This window comes from Phlebotomus papatasi, chromosome 1 (assembly GCF_024763615.1).
Source record: "Phlebotomus papatasi isolate M1 chromosome 1, Ppap_2.1, whole genome shotgun sequence".
NCBI classification, from domain to species: Eukaryota; Metazoa; Arthropoda; class Insecta; order Diptera; family Psychodidae; genus Phlebotomus; species Phlebotomus papatasi.
Window position 1 is genome coordinate 37,443,620 of NC_077222.1, and position 20,392 is coordinate 37,464,011.

General features: G+C 32.3%; 1 protein-coding gene across 2 annotated transcripts in view; it reads left to right on the top strand.

Moving 5' to 3' along the window:
• LOC129799020 (protein apterous) overlaps window positions 1-20,392 on the top strand; it is a 107,799-nt gene that overhangs the window by 78,122 nt on the left and 9,285 nt on the right. For both annotated transcript variants that reach the window (XM_055842608.1, XM_055842609.1), the window contains exons 5-6: window positions 12,252-12,425; window positions 12,502-12,764. In XM_055842608.1, the coding sequence (XP_055698583.1) occupies window positions 12,252-12,425; window positions 12,502-12,764 (437 nt within the window). The remainder of the gene's footprint in view (window positions 1-12,251; window positions 12,426-12,501; window positions 12,765-20,392) is intronic.

Here is a 20,392-nt window from a genome sequence, read left to right on the forward strand (position 1 = left end):
CATACTAAAGAGATAAACTTGATCAATTATTAACGTTTTTTTTATTTCTTGTGTAGACGCATGCCGGGAAGGAAAATACCCGCAAAATTGACGTGTTAATTCATAATTATGAACACGCAGTAGTTATACCAATCACTTCTTGTCATATTTATTATAATTAATGTCATCGATATCATTCGTCACGTTGGACTTCTTGGCGATGGAACCTTTTGACTCTCATCTTCCACCTAAGCATAAAAAAGAGTTTTGTGAGAAAGACTTGGTCTCTGGGAGGTGAAAATGTCTCCCTGGTGTGGCGTCATTGATATTTTCCCATCACCATGTGTCCATTGCACGTTCTGCCCATCAATGGGATGGTTGTGAATTTCACACATAAATCCATTCGGAAGTCTCGGTGCTTCCCATAACACTCGTTTCTCGCATTAAATGTTGTTGTTACCAATAAGGCTGGTCCCTGCTGCAAACACAAACAATATCGCCAGTGAGGAGAACGACTAGGGAAGCGCCCATAACACTGAAGAATGATAACCCGCTGCGATAATGCGCGGTTTTCGAGCACTCGCATTTATCCTATATACCAATTAAGTGCACCACAATAGAGCAGAGAAAAACGTCTCGAAAATGCGGGATTCTAAATCGTAAACTGAATCCTGCCTCATGAAATCCGACTGAAGAGGACAAAAACTAGTGATAAAGCTATTTTAACTTATAGAAGCTGTGATTCTTCCTAATATTCTACTTGTGAGACAACTCGAATCGAGTAAATAAATAAATAGATGATTTATTTCCTCTTAGACCATCTGCGGCTGCCACCAATTTCACAACCGACCTCAACGGGCAAGACGGCAGAAAATACCGAATCACTGGTTGTAGGCCATTGTTACTTTTACAATTCATGATTAGTGTTTTGAAATAGAAATGGATTCCCAAAGCCTTAAGTATAATATGAACCTAATAAAAAAAAGAAAAAATAGTTCACGATCTTCAAAATTGAATTTTAACAATATTGCAAAACAATTATTGTCCTTTGAACCGGTTTTAAATTTTGCCCTAGGTCAAAAATTTGAATTCCGGAAAAACTAGTTTAGAATTTTACTAATAATTTTGTAATTAATTAATACAAAACTTTGAAGATTATTTCATTGATTTAAGAATGATTTAAGAAGATTCTCCGAAGTCTAAATTGATTTATTTGAAATTCTAAATCTTACGTGCCTAGATTTCGAAAACTTCGACTCAAATATTGCATCAATTTAAAGAGGGCTCATATACGGAACCACAACATTTTGAAACTAAAAATTAATTACTAGCATTTTTGCGAAAACTTTTTTCATTAATGGGAAATAAAATCAAACCAATTGCTGTATCACTGAACAGTTTTTCTCCACTAGAGGGCACTATTTTTTCCCGATAGTAGTCCTAGTAACTGTTCTCAATTTTAAATTTAAGCTATTTGGCTAAAATTAGAGATGGTAAATTTCATGAAATTTCATGAGTTTCCGCATAAAGTAGATGGTGACTGCCGTGAAATTTCTAAAATTTTACCATCTCTAGCTAAAATGGATTACATGGAGTTGAAAATTCGAGTTTTTGCAATTCAATTTTTTTTAGATAGACCACTATTTATTAACATCAATACTTCCTGGAATACTGCATTCATAATTTATGTAACAAAAAGAAAATTGCAAATTTATTTCTGCGGCCACTGCCGTCTTATTGTTGGTTAAGGTTAACAACCTACTCCAGAGTGAAAATGGTCGAAAACTCATTTCAGGTTGTATATGCCCTACATCCTATAGAATGATCTAGTTTTTTTTTATTTTGAATTTATTTTACAAATTTTTAATTGAAAAAAATCTAAACGTTTGATATGAAAATTGAAGAAGTGGAAAAGTGACCAGAGGTAAAATTATCAATTTTACCATTTCAAAACATCTTCTAGACCTAGACTAAACTTCGCACTATCTATTCTCGACACTATCCGCCTTTACAATTAAACATCCAGATTCTAGGATAAACGAATTAAAGGCGCTGACACTTTTGTAACAACGAAAAGCTATCATTTGTGAATTAAAAACAACCATCTTGACGGGAATTCACTCAACTGACATGTAAATGTCGGAAGAAAACTCGATAGATGGCGTTATTAACTGTTCACAAAATTTATTTTTAAGCTTTTATGAAAAAGGTTTCACTAAATTTAATAAAAGTTTCTGAAAGTTGACTAAAGGCGTCTACACATTGGGAGCAATTTTCGTCAAAAATTGCGTTTTTGACAGAAATTTGACGTTTCTCCCTACAACGCTGCAGGGAGTTTCCTTCAAAAAAGCAATTTTGACAAAAATTGCTCCCAATGTGTAGAGGCCATAAGTCTCCGTTTTTTTAAATGAAGTTGAACATTTTCGAATAAATTTATCAACAAATCTCTCCATGTATGTAAACGGTAGGGGAAGGCTTTCAGGCTTCGAACACTTCATATTCACGTGTCCGAAGCCGGAGTGTATACGAAGCCTGAAAGCTTTCCCCTACATAAAAGAAAAAAAATAATGTTCAAAACACCTACCATTGTCAATAAGAGTTCGATATCAGCATAAATGCATATCACAATATCTGTGATCATGAAAGAATCATAGGCAACAGTCTCTCAGTAGTTCTGGGGAGTGAGAGAGTGATGCAAACTTGCAATTGTACCTATTTCAATTCAGAGAACTCAAAGTTGTTCAGCCAAACAAATCGTCAACTGAGAACATTTGTATCCTCACACCAGTGGTAAAAACACTTTTACAAATGGTACAAACAAAAGGGGAAATGCGAGTTATTGTTGAAAGCTGCTTGAGATTTGTTTTTGTCATTTGTAACCTCTTTTTTTTGGCTCTGGCTCCCTCTAATCTCATGTATTTGCATACATTATTGCATTTTGCTAGATCAATTGGCGGGAAAATATCATTTATGGCCATTTGTAATTTATATGATACAGAAATTTGAAAGAAAACATTATTTATACTCAAAAAATTTTGCATATTATCATTTTTGAAATCATCTTACCAGAAAAGAACTAATCTCACTTTCTGTGCTGTATACATTAAATTTACGAATTATAAGCATAGAAAAGTCACGGGGAAAAATAAGACTTGTATAAACTTGACTTATTATTAAACAATCTCACTTTTCTATTGATTCAAAACATTATTCATATTTATAACCTCATAATTTATAAATATAAGTTACACTTCCCTCTTCTTTTGCTATAGCACGTGTGTTTCGGTTCATTCACATGAACTGAGAAAATTTGCAGAGCAACTGGCCCAAAATTTTCTGATGCTTGCGGTTGATAAGGCGGACTTATGTATCCTACTATTAGATGAGATTGTTTTATTTGCTTTTATTTAGAAACTAAAGAACTAGGAATTTGAGAACTGAAAATATTTTCTGCAATAACTTATTAGATTTAGATCTTGTTCTAGATTTTTTTAAAAAAAGTTTTTGACCACTAAATTATGAGATGAAAGTCTTAAATTATTAGGTAATAGAAAATATAAGGCAAATTTAAGTAGCAGAAAATACATGGAACTAAAAACAGACTTGACAAGGCATACCAAATGTATAACAAAAATATATTAAGTAAATTTGTTAAACTTGGCATAATGTATCGAATGTCAATGATATTGAATAACTATTGATACCTGTGAACCCTGTGAATGATAAAGGAATTAAAATTATGATCAATTGCTACACTAATTAAAAATATTAAACTTTATTGACTTTAAATTCCCTTTGTGTTTCATAATTCAAATGGAATTCTAAAATTTTATAAAATTTTCAAAGTCGTCGGTACGACGTCAAATAAATGAAGTTCATCAAAAATTGATTTATTAGTTAGATTATACAATCGCTTACGAAGAAGCTTTTTTATAGTTTAGCTTGGTAAAATTTGGATAGTGTGCATCAATACTATAAGACGGCAGTGGACGTTTAGTGGCCATATCTTTTTTTTTATAATAATTGCACATTTTCTTAGTAAATTTATCTTTTAATGATAATCATTTTCAATGGGATAATTATTTATTGTCAATGAAATTAAATAATAACTAACCACCAGCAAAATAACTAACCACCAGCAGAATACAGACCTTTGCAAATAATACGGGGGCTAATTTTTAGTCTCAAGCATAATACTTTGGAGAAAGATGTAGATATAATATAATTTAATGTAATGCAATTTCCGAAGAACGATGCAGTTACGAAAGAAACCTCATACAGAACTAAGTAGAGAGGAATAACCAATATTTATCAACTTAAATAACAATACATCGTATAATTGTAACTTTTCAGTTCTTGTTATTAAATTATTTAAATTGTACCCTAAGCTACTTAAATGTTGGCTATAAATGTCTCTGCTATTTAATGTTGACCTAACTAAAAATTATCTTTTATTATCTATGCAATAATTACCACTATTCACAATCTTTTTAACCACTATCCGCCACTTTTAAAAAAGTCTATAAAATCCAAACTCTAGTATTATTTTATCTTTTATAGGATATTTCCTGTTTTTTTTTTGTCTTAATTATGTTTTTTTACATCAACTTTTGTGCTATTTAGAGATATTTTTTTCAGGAAACTATAGAATCACATTTGAGTTGGACTATTTCTTTTAAGGCTTATAAGTTTGAAGGATTCTCTCCTCTGCTGTTAAAAGAGAACATTCCGTCCACAATTTCTTTCGATGATCAATAGAATCTCTTCTCCTCAATCTTCTTTCAAGAATACTTGAAAACTCTATGAGCTTTATTTAAATCTAATGCTTAAATTACGCTCCGGCTGATCTTTGAGCATATATACTCGTAAAATTTGGAGGTAAACAATCAGATAAAGAAAATTCATGCAAATAATTTCTAAATCCAAATTGGACTGATAATTCTGAGACTATTTAGGCCCTAACCCTTTTAAGTTATCGCTTAGGGAAGTTCTTGGGATCTTGTGATCAGAAGCATTGGAGTTTGTTTAAAGATGATTACCCGCACACAGAAATAATTGTATTAATAAATAGCCAATATATCCGGCTTAGAGCACCCGGTAGAATATTGTCTTCGATGAATGTCCTCTTATTTTTTAATATTTTTAATACAAATTGAATTTATTTGTTACTTTTTTGTTAGGAGTGTTCCTTGAAACCCATGTAGACAGTTTATCGTCTTTATTTTCTCTAAATTCATTCTTAATACATTCTAAAATGAATAAAAATGTTGACATAACATTGGTGTCCTATTTCGGCCACTTTCATTTTCATAGGTCCATGCCCTTCCGGAATTCTTCGAGTATCTTTTTCAGATCATCTTGTTTGTGTAATCGACATTTTTTGTTATTTTTTTCATTGTATTGTTTCTAGAGTACGCAAAAACTAAAAATTCACTGAAATTCGAGGAACAAAAAATGTGGCCGAAATTGCAAGCTGGCCGGAATTTGGCACACTTACCCTACTACTTTTTATAATCATTTTTATTTTCTGAAGCTACTATTTTAATCACTAAACTGCAACAGAGTTGAAGGCTCCGGTAAGGCTCGTTAAGATAAATAAAGTGAATGTTTATATATATAGCATATGTTTCTATAGGCTTTCTAGTTTTTCATTTCTTCTAAATATTTTATTGCTTACAAGCAGCAATAAGAACTATTGAAATGTTATTTCAGTTATTTTATATTCGGGAACAGGGAAACATTAATAACCTAATGGAACACAGTATGTAAAAGATAACTCATAAAGAGCTACGAATAATTTTCAAAAAAAAAAGCATTTCATTGTAGAGTGATAATCCAACCTTCCGTATCGATCCCTCCAGAACTTCCCTTAGAACTGTACATAATTTTGCTTTTGTTTTGTAAATGTACAAAAAGCGATTTAGCTGAGATTCATTACAATGTAACTTTTGTTAAGGTGCGAAATCCGACTTCGTCAAATCGGGTCCAATTTCTTATGTACGTAATGTTCTAAAAATCATAGATCATAAATATCATAGGGTAAGTGTGCCAAATTTCGGCATAGTTGCATGCAAGCGTCAAAGTCTCAAGTTTGAAATGTAATATTTTAAATACAAATTGATTTTTTTAATTCTTTCTTCTGAAAGAGTGTTGCTTGGAACCTTGTAAAGAGTTTACCGTCTTTAATTACTCCAAAATCATTCTTAATACATTTTAAAATGAATAAAAATATAGACATAGCTTTGGTGCCCTATTTCGGCCACCTTCATTCTCATAGTTCCTTGCCCTTCGGGAATTCTTCCAATATCTTTTTCACGTCATCTCGTTTGTCGAAGCTACATTTTTTGTTATTCTTTAGCTTCGTATAATCTCTAGAGTACGTAAAATCTAAAAGTTCATGGAAATTCGAGGAACAAAAAAGGTGGCCGAAATTGCAGGCTGGCCGGAATTTGGCACACTTATCCTAAGTGATTTCCAAACGGTGAGTGTGAAGGTGAAAAAATTCCGTTATAGATAATGTTCGCCTCAATACCATTATCCCAATAATAATCTGAATAAATCAGATTATTACTTTCTCTTTGAATTCGAGTAATAATAAAAGTAAATAAGGGAAGAGTACCAGCGACCGGCAGTGTACCTCGGATCGTCAAGTTATTGTCATATTATTCCACCAATTAAAATGAACTTTTAAAAATTATTAGCTACTTTTTACCATTTAATTCTTCTAAAAGTTCATGGAAATTCGAGGAACAAAAAAGGTGGCCGAAATTGCAAGCTGGCCGGAATTTGGCACACTTACCCTATGTGTCCTGTATCGTCCGTCTATCGTGTTACCGCTTTTGAAGAGAAAACGGATAGAGATATTGACAAACTATTTTCGGCGAAGGTTATATGTCGATGGGCAACTAGAAGAAGGTGATGTCAGATCCTTCCTTGCAACCCACCCTCCGTCGTTTTGAAAAACCTTCAATTTTTTCTCAATAATTGGGCCAGGTCCTATGTGTCGTGAATCAGGCTCAAATGTTCTAATAAAAAACCTTAGTCCATTCCGATCTTTTCGAGGGCAGCTATAAAGCATCTCAGATACTGTAAGCCTATCTGGGCTTATCACTAGTTTTTTTTTCTAGGAATAGTTATGGTAATTTAGCAGCAGTCGCAATTGAGCATAAATTTAGGAATAAATGTAAACTAGAGTACATAGCTCCTAGCAGTTTTGCGTTATTCATTTTAAGTTTCTTTTACGATTTTGCCACAAATATGCAATAAAAACATTTTGTATGCTTTGGATTTTACACGCTGCGTAAACCCTTCATAAGATAGTTACTCAGTGATACTTAACCGTTTAGCGAGAATAATATTTTATGACATAAAATTTCATATATTCATAAAATAAATATGTATATTTTATGAACTGAATAAAGTATCACACAGTAAATTAATGTGTTATTGAATCTATATCTTCATATTTAATCAGTTTTTTTTGCATGGTCGCCTTCATGCTGGAATATTTGTTGGTATATGGTCGTTGGGGTCGTTGAAAATCAATTGTTTGAATGAAAGTCTTATGTAGTTTATTTTTAAATTTTATTTCTAAAAACGATTTTATAGAAGTGCTTCGAATATGCACGTTATATTTCTGCTGTGGTTCATTCATCGATTGAATAAATGTCTCAGCAATACCCCTATTGATTTCTCATGAGTTCACTCCCATGTTACATTTCAATAGTTAAAATTGCATGATTTGTTGTTTGAGCGAAAGGTGGAAGTTTGTTTCCTCACCACAGAAGAAATCCCACCGGAGGACTCACAAGGAAGAACCACCCGCTGGGCATCTTTCTTCCCTCCACGGGAGATCCCAAAACATTGTTGCACTCGGTGGCGTCTGCTGTTATGAGTATACATTGTTGAAGTATTGGGAATAAGGCTTAGGAGTTTGTTGAATTAGCTCTTCACATGAAAGGCCTCTTAACACCAGTTCCACACCATAGTCTGCATGATGCTCGTTGAGACAAATTTGAATAAACATGTGCTGAATTATTATAATCACTGCTGGCGATGATCAATGGCGTTTCCTTCTTATTTTCTCGTTCAATGCAGCGAAAAAGAGTGCAAAACACTGTGTGTTGATTAGATTTTGACCGATTTGGTTGGACACGCGATGGATAATTTCAATGATCGGCACCTTCACGTCTCATTCAAGACAATATTTAATGCATTGCCCAGAGGTTCTCAATATAAAAGAGTGCTGATGCCTTAATGATGACACACCTCAAAACCCTTTTAAAACATCTTTATAAAGCCCTATACATGAAACTAAAAAAAAAATCCTCACTTCGATCATGCCTTGTTAGTATCTCTTGGAAATCACTAAAGAGTCTCATAATGTTGGTGTACCAGTAAAAATGTTGCTCATTGACTCCCAATTAGTAGCTTCCAACAGTGAAGAATGATATTACAATAAGATGAGGAATAAAATGTACAAGACAGAAGCATAAAATGTCTTCAAAAGCAGCTCGACATTGTAAATGAAAAAAAAAATTCTATGCATAATTATTAAATTCTTATCTGCATATTATTTGTTGCACTAGTCACCATGAAGGAAATATCTTGGCAATAATTTCAAAAATTTATGCATTTGTTCTCTTCACTCTTCAACTGAAATTTTAGTCTGCGGTATAGCATTTTCCTCTGTGGAAATTTTTTCATTCTCGAAATGCTGAGAAAAATAAAAAAAAAAGGTAGATATAAACAGTTCCACTAAACGAGCTCAAAATTACAATCCGATTACAAATTCTTGTCATATTTGCTCAATGAAAGAAAATATTTTAATTGTAGCCAGACTCGAAAGGGGAAAAAGAGGCCTTATACTAAGAAGGAATATAAGGGAAAAAAAACGGTTTAAAACAATTTTCATTCTTTAAATGTTTAGCGACATGCACCTGACACTTTGACAATATTCATCTCATTTATATCCCAAGTCTTAATCTCACTTTATGCATTTTCCCATGCAATGTTTCTTTGGCAAACACCTTGCTGAGTTATGACAAGACATGATGATTTTGATATCTTCAACAGCTGATGGCCAATTATTCGATAATAGCAGCCTGTGATTAAGAATATAGAGTTAAAGGAGATTCCAAAAAATATATTAAAGCTTTTCTCAAAAAAATTATTACTTTGTTTAAGATTTTTCCTATAAAGATTATGATATCCTGTAAAATTTCACATTTACGATTTAAAAAAAGCATTCATACATAACTTTTAATTACTTTACACAAAAAGAATAAAACATATTAAAATATCAGTTTATTTTCGAATTATAGGACATTTGAAATTATAGCACGTTGGCATTTGATCTTTAGATTATGGCAGAGCTTATAACCAGTTATTCCGATAAATTTTTTTATGGTAAATTGTGGCTAATTTGAACGAGTTTCAAATTGCTCCATTTTACTCTAATACTAGGGAAAAACTTTTAAAATGAGAATTAATAGATAAGCCTTTTTTATTTTTTATTTAAATATAACTAATTATTGTAATCAATTTCATTAAAAAACATTAAAAATAGTCCTTATTATTGACCACCTGTTTGCATTATATAGAGATATCTTAGATTACAAAGACGTTAAAACAATTTGCAATAACCTTTTTTTAATTAACGATTTATAGTTTTTCCTATAAAAAATCCTATGATAAAGAACTTCAAAGTACTTATAGAAATATTTTTGAATGTCTGTAGATTATTTTTTTAAAAAGTATTACTTATAGTAGATAAAAAATTTAAATCTAACCGTAAATACGATATCGCAAGTTTGGCTAGATGGATGTCATAGAAAAGAATAAACAAAGAAATAACAGTTTAGAGACATCCTTTCCATAAACAAAAAATTACAATTTATGGTTTATTCTATAAAGTCTGCCCCATTTCATTATTATAGCAGACATGATAATATAGGTACGATTGACCTATAATCGCACTTATCTTTTATAAATTAGAGGAAAGTGTTTTAAAATATATTGCGTAGTCACATTTATTCAGAAACGAATATAATTTCTGGACCAAAATGCCTGAATTTGAGAGAGTCTACTGTGTTCTTATTATTTGAGAATCGAATATTTGATATATAGTAGGTGTCAAAAGTTTGTTGCCTCATGTATGATCGGGAACCAGGTGCAAAAAATGATAGAAAAAATTACTTTTTAAAATGTTTCTTTTTGAAAATTAGATGCCTGTAATCCAGAGATCGTATTTAATATATTTCAAAAAAATAACTATTTTATTTCATATAAAAATTATTGTTTTCCAAAAGTTGATCATTTTTGATTCGTCAAAAGTTTGTTGCCTTGTTTGAAAAGTTACTCAAAATGGTCAAAAACATGCTACTAACTTAAAATAAACCGGCTAAATTTTGATTTTATATCATTTGAGAGACCAATGGTGAGTTTGGATATTTCTAAAGTTGCCTGTTCAAGCCTGGGTGGAGGCAGGAATTTTTTCCTGTCTCTATTTGGGTTGAATTGTGAGTTGGGAGTCACTTGTTCTGATTGTCACTCTCTGTGGATAAACACAAAACTTCTTGGGCTTACGTACCAAGCGAACAGAAGTCTGTTCAATCACTTTCATAATAAAATTAATTATTTTTATATGAAATATATTAAATAAGATTTATGGATTACAGGCAACTAATTTGCAAAAAGAAAAATTTTAAAAAGTTATTTTTTCTATCATTTTTTGCACCTGGTTTCCTGATCACACATGAGGCAACAAACTTTTGACACCTACTGTAAGAAGCCAAAACGATAAAGACGATTATACGATTCACGAAGATCCATAAACAAAAATTACATTTTATGGGTTTTCCTATAAAAAACGATCTTTTGCGCAGTGCACAAAACACCTGGTGATATACTTTTCGTTAGTCCTTAAACAAAAGTCTTTTTTCGAAAAAAAAAAGAAGTAGTTTTAGCACAGCCTTGTTCTCACCTTAAATAGATCATAATATCATATAGCACCTCTGTTAAGTAATTGCAAAAATTACTTTCACTATAGCATGTTTTTGTTTAAAATTTTCGGTCTTTTAAACGCTCATTTGGCAATTTAGCATCAAGGAGGAAGTTACACAACAAAATCGCGGTTTTTGTATGAGCATGAACACTGTAAATTTTTTGATAGGGACATTTGCTGGTAACATCTTTCTTGTGCGAGATTTATCTCGTGAAACACTGAAGAAGTCTGCTCACATGTCTTCTTTACGATTCTTCCACCTCTCTCACCCCGTGAATGTCACTATAAGTGTGTTGTATTATATACATAAAATAAATTAATTATCCATTTTATTTAGTGTATCTTCGACTAAGATGAAAAATATTCGGGCAGGTTTATTGTGGTATTTTCTGTGTCTCCTGTCTTTCTCACTCTTCCCATCTTGTGATAGTCCATGAATGGGGAATTGCGGATGGAGCATGGGCATGGGTTGGTGGGAGAGGGAGAAAAAAAAGAATAAACACAACATAAAAGCAATAAAAATAGTTGATTCTCCTTCAGAATTTATAGCATAAATGCGCCAAGAAGGTAGAGGAAAAAAAGTGTGTATTTTTTATGACCATTTCCTCTCTCTCGTATTGTGGGACAAGGAAAGATGGACAAGAAGACATTCTCAGTGTAAGAACCTATAAATTTTAATGAAAATTATTTTGAATGTTACAAATGGTTGAATCTTTAGTCTCATTGTAATTTCTCTAACAAGCCCACAAAATATCACTGAGATCGTGTGTTAGATGTTCTGCTGCGGATATTGGACAAAATTCAAATTAGATGGACTTTACAGGAAAATATTTTTCCCAAGAAGAAGTTGTAAAAATCTGTGCTGATGGGGTAAAAATAAAATCTGGGTGGGAATTGGAGCGTGTTGGCGCCATTTGTCAATTTAAATTTAAATGAGCCCATCGACCAATTGCCACTTCTTGGAATAATTCTCATTTTAATGTTCCCGGTCTTTGGATATACCTTTTGCTGGAGAAGATGTGATTGAGAAGTTGCAGAAAATGCGGCTTTTGAGGATCACCACTGATTAAATTTCACGTTCGTTCGAAAAGACTCTCATTGAGGATGGTTTTGTTGGATGAACTTGCTTTGGGTATTTGCTTAAAAGTTCTTTTGCCCATGAAGTTGAGAGTAAAAATTTTTGAGCATGCACACAAAGTTCAAAAAATGCAGACCCATAAAAATGGCGGTAAAACTTAACCCTGTAATTTTGAACTAATAATTCCAGAGTATTTGGTACAAGACGATGCTCCCGATGCATGGCCACGATCAGTTCGTCGGAATTGGTGATGAGAGCCCGTCATCTTGTCTTTCACGTGAGATGCTTCTCCTGTGCCGTGTGCAATACACCCCTCACGAAGGGGGACCACTTTGGGATGAGGGAGTCGACAGTACTGTGTCGGTGAGTTACACCACATCTCCTAGTACCTTGGTATAAAAAAAACTCCCCTCAACTGCAACCTTTAACCTTTTTCCAGACTACACTATGAGATTTCCTTGGAAACCGAAGCACTTCCAACCACAACACCAATGACCATGGCTTGCCAGCATCCCCAACCATTTGGTACGTCTCCCCTTGGACCACCTAGTCCCAACGATGGCGCCACAAAACTCGGACCCTCGGGCTTCTTTGGCGGATCACAACACAACCTCAATGCAGCCTTGGCTCAGCCACCGCGACAAAAGGGGCGCCCCAGGAAGAGGAAGCCCAAGGACATCGAGGCCATGACAGCCAATTTAGGTAAGTAAAACATCTCAATGCAGACAAAATAAAGTTCCCCAGCACTGAGGGCAGACACAGTGCCGAGGAAAAGCTATAAATAACTAGAGAATCATAAATCAAGATTTAAATCTCTATTGACGAAAATATAATGAATGTAACATCACAATGATTCGTAATGTTGTGCTGTCTAACAATGAGCTAAGTGTATTTTGGGGATTTGTTTTAAATGATTGTTAAAAAGCTGGAATAGAGACTCCTGTTGAGATCCAAAATTGAAAGATTTACGCGTGCGCGATTGAATCATTTCAATGAAATTCTCTTCTTTCTCTACCTTCACAAAAGTTTCATTGAGTCATCACTAGCCATTAACAAAACTTTTGTATTATACTTCTACATAGCCATACCGTAATCATTTGTCGTATATCCAGGCAAAAAAAGCGATTATTCTTGATTTTATTTTAAGCAGCTGTTGAATATCACAGTGCCTGTATTAAAAGTTTAATGCAATTTTTTCTACAAACAAAATTATTTGCAACCCATTAATTTCTTGTTATCGAAAATTTTATGGAGTCTAAAATAATAAAACTAAACTATATAAATGCATGCATATTAAACATATTAAAAATTAAAAATCTTGAATGAACTTCAATGGTCTTAATTTAAAAATCATAAATCGCAATAATGATTCATTCCTCTTAAGGGGGCAGCCTGATTTAGAAGACCAAAACCTAGCAGTTTTTCGCGATTTTTTTTTAAGGAGAATGAAAAGACCATGCGATTCCTTCGAACCATGCTTTCGAATAATGTCAATTTTCTTTTATTTTTGCTAAGAGACTTACACATTGGCAAAAATTGCTTATAGTGTGCTATTAAGGGGGTTTCCCTAATTAGTAGCCAAAAAATGAACTGTTTTTGCTGTTCTTTTTGGAAGATAACAAAAGAATAAATTTTCTTCAAATTTCTGGTATATATTTATACATATTTAAAAATCGGTTATTTTTTCGGAAAGAAGCATTTAGGGTAAGTGTGCAAAATATCGGCATAGTTGCATGCAAGCGTCAAAGTCTAAAGTTTGAAATGTAATATTTTAAATTCAAATTGATTTTTTTTTATTCTTTCTTCTGAAAGAGTGTTGCTTGGAACCTTGTAAAGAGTTTACCGTCTTTATATTTACTCTAAAATCCCTAAAATCATTCTTAATACATTTTAAAACGAATAAAAATGTAGATATAGTTTTGATGCCCTATTTCGGCCACCTTCATTCTCATAGTTCCTATCCCTTTGGGAATTCTTCCAATATCTTTTTCACGTCATCTCGTTTGTCGAAGCTACATTTTTTGTTATTCTTTTGCATTGTATAACCTCTAGAGTACGTAAAATCTAAAAGTTCATGGAAATTCGAGGAACATAAAAGGTGGCCGAAATTGCAAGCTGGCCAGAATTTGGCACACTTACCCTAAGCTATTTAAACTAAGAATAATTTTACCGGACCTATGATTATCAACTTTTATAATTATTCAGTTCTGTGCGTAAATAAATCTATGCAGCGAAAAGCTTCAAAACAAAAGCCATCGAATATTGACTCAAGTGACAAATAATCATATCAAAATTAGCTTTTGTGAGACAATAACAACACGAAGTAAATAACAGTTATACAAATTCAGCGATCTAAATCATTACGTTCGCAATTAAAATTATTTAGAGTTGATTGATATTTCATCAAATCGCCACAGTATATCTTTTAAGGCTTGTGTACATTGGAAGCAAATTTGATCCTTTTGCAAAGGATGGATCAAATTTCAAACTCTGAATGCACATTTATCATAATGGAACATGCTAATTTGATCCATCTTTTGCAAAAAGATCGAATTTGGATCAATTTGATCCTTTTATTTTTACCAATGTCCCTTAAAGGCCTTCAATGAACAAATTTAACTTTTTCCTAACAGAATTTGACTTTTCTCAAACTTGGACGTACTTATATTTTTGGTTGATTTGTATCACTTTATCAATTCTTATTTATTCAGCAAAATTTTACTAAAAAAAACTTAAAAATTTCACATTATTTAACATAAACCAAAGTGTTACTGTTTATTCCTTACATTCTGAAATTAATAAAGCTTGAAGATGTATATTAAGTAATAAATTTAAAATGAAAAAAAATCATATAGAAAGTTTAAGCTTAATGACACTTTATTTACGATGGCTAACATAGTTTCAGTATTCCATAAGGTTTAAAAGAACTTTGCAATCCACTTTAAAAAAAAAAACTTAAAGAAATCTGGCGTTTTCGTTTTAGATTATAGAAATCTTGTAAAGTTTAATAGAATTTGACACTCAAAATTAAAAATCATTACCTTATTTATCTTTAAAGATCTTTACGATTTAGCTCTTAATAGCAAATTTAAAGGCTTAAAAAGTATAAATTTATCTGAGAATAGAAGGACATAATTTATCAGTCAATTTTCGAATTTAATTTTTTTCTATTTTTCATGCTTCAATTAAATATAAAATAAAATTATTTAGTCCTATTTCATTTTGGGATTCACTAAAGCTTTAATGTATATTTAAAGTATAATCATCTCTAGGAAATAACAAAACGAATGAAACTAAAATATTATACGCGGTTGAAAATTTATTGACAATTGAATATTACATTATTGATATATTTCAAAATGATATAAATAACTTTTAGTCTCATTGTTTTACATGTGTTGATAAATAATCGACTCTTCTGAATAATTTGCATTGATTGTATTGGTTTTTTTTAATAACCCCTTGCATAAGCCGAAAAATTTAGTGTTTTTAAAAAACAGTTTAGAAGGATATGCTGATGAAGAACATAAGATTTTTTTAATGTATTATTTCAATCAGACCATAGATCTGATGTTAAACCGAAAGATGGATTTATGTAATAAAATTCATATAATCATTTAATAAAAATTTTATTCAGCCTTCTCTCATCCGATTCTCGCATTTGAAAGAGGTATCAGCATCTTTATTGAATTTAATCCGTTAAAATACGATTTTAAACTGCCTTTTTTTGTTAATGGTCAATTATAAAATATCAATTTCCAGTAGCAGAGACAAATAAATCTACTCTTTTAAAAAAAATTGTCAAATTAACAAAAAGGTTTATCAATGGGATGTTCTTCTATACAAAATGTAAGCAAAATTTTGTTAAATTGATAAACAACATTCCTTCGATAAAATTTTAACAAAATTTATTTGTTCGCTTAACAGAACTTTTTCAGAGTAGTATTTAGGAAACAGAACAAGATGATTTTTTTCGATCGATATAATTTCATTAAATCGAAAAGATGATAGTGTGGTATATAATAATTTAATCGTAGGGGAGACTGGGTCAAAATTTGTCAAAACGAAAATTTCAATATTCACTATTTTCTAAAATAAAAGAGACTGAGGCTTGAAATTTATATTATAGATAGCCCTCATGACCCTTTTTAAACTTACAAAGTTTCAAGGGATTCGAGGAAGGATTATGTAAAATAAAAAATAAAGAAATTTTGAGCCCTATTTTTGGAATATTTGGCTTACAGAAAATGTCAATGCTGATTAGCTCAATTTAAGCTAATTTCTCGTTAAGATATAGAAAAATTACCTTCGACAATGTTGTAGAGGAATAAATTTCCTATAAAAATATGTCTATTTGATATTTTTAACGTTCGCGAGAGTAAAACGTCACAAATTATCCGAAGACTGACAAAATTTGCCCCAGCAATTTTGAGAATCTCCACAAAATCGACTTTTAAAAAATGATAGGATTATAAATGCTAATTATTTAAATAATAATTTTAAATGCTCATTATAAAACGTTTAAGTTTTCTCAGAGCTCGTGAAAGAATTAAATATGCGTTTTGACAAGTTTTGCCCCAGTCTCCCCTAATTCTAGAGACATATGTGTAATTTTTCGGATCTGTACTGTAAATCTTAAAGCTCAAGTTGTAGTGATTCATTTGATGATTTTTTTTCGTTACTTTTTGTGGTTTCTTAAGACAAAGAAATTGAATGATCCATCAGAAAAAATTCCGAAGATATTCCCCTACTGAAAAATTGAAGCAATTTGTGAAAAATCTGTACAATTTCCCTCGAAAGCCAAATAGGTGGGACAAAGAGGGTTAGATGAGCTGGAAGATCATGGTAAATAATGAGACAATTAAGTTTGCATTGGAGCATCTCAAAAGTGGTGTGTAATGGACGTGAAATGAAGCGCCACAGAGGTTTTTCCTAGAAGAAGAAATTTATCGTGAATTTAAATATTTTCGTGGTTGGGAAGTGGCAGGTGTGACAATTTAATCGACTGAAGAGTGACTCTGGGAGTCTCCAGCCCAGAAAGGAGAGCAGAAGTACAAGAAAATGCAGATGGGAGAGGAGAAGCGGGACATTTTGAAGTTTCTGGTGACTTGAAATAAATTATAACCACACGAAAAGGAACATTTCTCCCTTGGCAGTAAGAGAAAACCATTTGGAATGAATGACTGTGTCACATTGAAATATTTCCACCATGAAGATTGTGTAATTTATGTTTTCATTAATTTAATGTCTTCCCCTCTCGTTCTTACCAAATACAGATCAACATCTTTAGAGAGATACCACATGAGAGACTTTTCTCGCTATTGACATTAATTTTTTGGTATTTTCCCATGAAAAAAGAAAAATGAAAGCATTTTATGTGGGTGAAGAAAAAAGCAAAAAGAAAATTAGAAACTCTATACATAATATTTCTCCCTATCCGAAATAAAATAAAATGTTCAACACGGAAGAAAATTTGCATGAGCAAAATGTAAATATATTCTCAGAATGAATATAAAATTTTGCCATGGTTTTTCAATTCAGGAAACACGGGAAAAATATCCCGGAATTTCCATTAGGGAAGTGCTCATTGAAATCATTTTTATTTTGTTTGGAATTTTTTTTTCTTTCACCTACGAAAAATATTATTTACATTTTATTAAGCGAACATAGCAGAATTTTTCTGCACCGGATGAATCTCAATTTGTGAATTGAAAATTTCCTCCCTTCGACCCACGATAGGAGACTCTTTTCTGGGCCAATTGTACAAGGGGATGGAATTTTTGTTTATATTCTCTGAAGTTGTGTTTACACATGGTTTTAACGAGTCATATTATTATTGAACATGTTTGTCCTGCAACATAAATACAGCAATTTCCACCCGTTTGAGCAAATACGAGGGATTTTGCATTTATTTCACTTTGTGTGTTTACTCAATGGATATGAAGAGTGTTAAAAAAGCAAATAACTAAAAGTGAGAACTTTAATCTGTCGATTAGCTTGGGCATTCATCAAAAATCTTCACAAATATTTGTTTAAAATCCCAAAGGGGAATAAGATCGAGGGCTTCCAATTTCCGTTTAAAAAGATTAAAGTGAAGATTAATTGCATGTTATACAATATATTTGCATTAAAACATTGGAAAATGTTTTAAATCAATGCAATGACTCAAAATTATTTAAAGTGGACGAGCGGGGCAATTTTGATCACGGGCACTCGAGGCCGTCCGGTCTTCACTATATCGTCTTACATAAATCTATAAATCAGACAACCTAGAGTCATGGATAAAACTTGACGTTGTTTTGAAACGGCTTCAAAAAGTATTCCATATATTAAAAACTCTCTTTACTTTTAAAATAGCTTAAGAAGTCAATTAGAGCAGGTTTAAATCTGGTTTTTACTATTCGAACTCCAAAGAGGAAGCAGTATGCAATCCTTCGATTTCGAGCTGTATATTTTTACTCTTTACTCGTTAAGGAGTCATATTTTGTAGAATTCTGGAAATCTGAAGTTTCGAGGTTTTTGACGTTAGGGCCTTGACAGACTTGAGGATTAGCCGAGAGACGGTTTAGCGTAATTATATTAGAAATAATGGTCAAACTACATTTCCATTATTTTCCACTAAGTCGTCTCTCGGCTTAAGTCGTAAGTGTGTCTAGGGCATAATGCTATTTGTCCTTCCATCCCCTCTATTCGTCTACCCGTTCCGCCGTTACCACGCCTAGAAGCCAAAGTGTCAAAGATAGTGACTTAGCACCTTCGAGAAGTCCCCCATAAGTCGACTCTGGGGCCATTTACATGCCACTCAATTTCTCGCGCGCGTCCCTTTCTCCTCATACATAGCATATATAGATAGCCTCCATAGACCTTCTTCAATGTCGTAAGTTTCTTAGAATTCGAACAAGGAATTTTTAGAAAATAAAAAAATATAGAAATTTTTAGTCCTATTTTTGAAATATTTTCCTTGCAGAAGATAACAATTATTACCTACTTATTTCCCAAAATAGATGCACTCTGGTGAATATTTTCTAAATAATTTAGATTAATTGAATACGAATCTGCTATCTATTTTAGAATTTCACAAAAGTTCTTTTCTCCAGAAATCCTTTTATTAAAAATGGCCACTTGGGGTAAAAAGTAACAAAAGGTATAGAGGAAAAAGTAGCAAAAAAACGACGCAATTTCTGATGTCTCACGGCGAAGAGAAACGTCATTGTCATGTCTCGCCGCTTGTTGTTTGCATTGGTCAAACGATTTGCAGTCTTTTGTGTGTTTTTTTTTCTAAAATAGCTTGAAAAGCGCTTTTCTCGTTTTCCCACTTTTCTCGCAGAGAAAACGGTGTTTTACAAAGGTGTAGATGAGTAAATTTTCTATGAAAATATATCCTCTAGGTATTTTTTCATATTAACGGAAGCCTGTAATGAAGCGAATCAAAATATGATAATACCCAATGTCTGGTACTATTTGCCCCAGCATTTTTGAGAATAGTCACAAAATTACCTTTTAGAAATTAGCTCAATAAACGTATTTCCTTACAAAATAGAGGAAAATGACTTTCACAAAGTTGTAGAGCGGTAAATTTCCTATAAAACTGCGCTAATTAGAAATTTTTGAAGCGCTCGAGTAGCTTGTAAAAAAATAAAATATCCGTTTTGTGACTTTTTGCCCCAGTCTCCCCTAATTACTTATTACTGATCGAATTTAAAGAGAGAGCAGTTATATAATACACTCTGTTTCAAATTGTGACACGGCTAGAGGCCAACCGATAAGAAATATCGACTTCCGGTCTTCGACGACTCTCCTCCCGTTTTCCCCCCACCTCCCTCCTATCCTTACAAAACCATGTTGTTTTGGTTTATTTCGAAAAGGCAAATATTTCGTCTTTGAACACCTATGTCTCGAACATTACGATATTGAATTTTCGAAGATCAAAGTTTAACCACTTTGGAGGGCCTATTTCTCAATCGATTTGTTTAAATTTGGATTTTTCTGAAAGCTCTTGAAACTTCCAACCAGGCTGCATTGGACTTAAACGGTCATGAGTCGGTATAGTACCAAGATTTACCTTTCTCGGAGTTACTTTTTTATTTGTTCGAAAATATTCTGAAACCTACTTTTCTTAAGCAATTTCTCATTTCGGAATGATTTTATAAATTTATCAATCAATTTAATAGGTAGTAAGGCGGTATGTACCCAAAAAGCAGGCAAAAAGTTTATATAAGAAGAAAGGAATATATAATACGATATTTTATGTTTGCCGTTGTATAAACAAATAATATTAAAATTCTGTAATAAAATTTTTGCACGACAATTTACTCTTAAGATCATTAAAG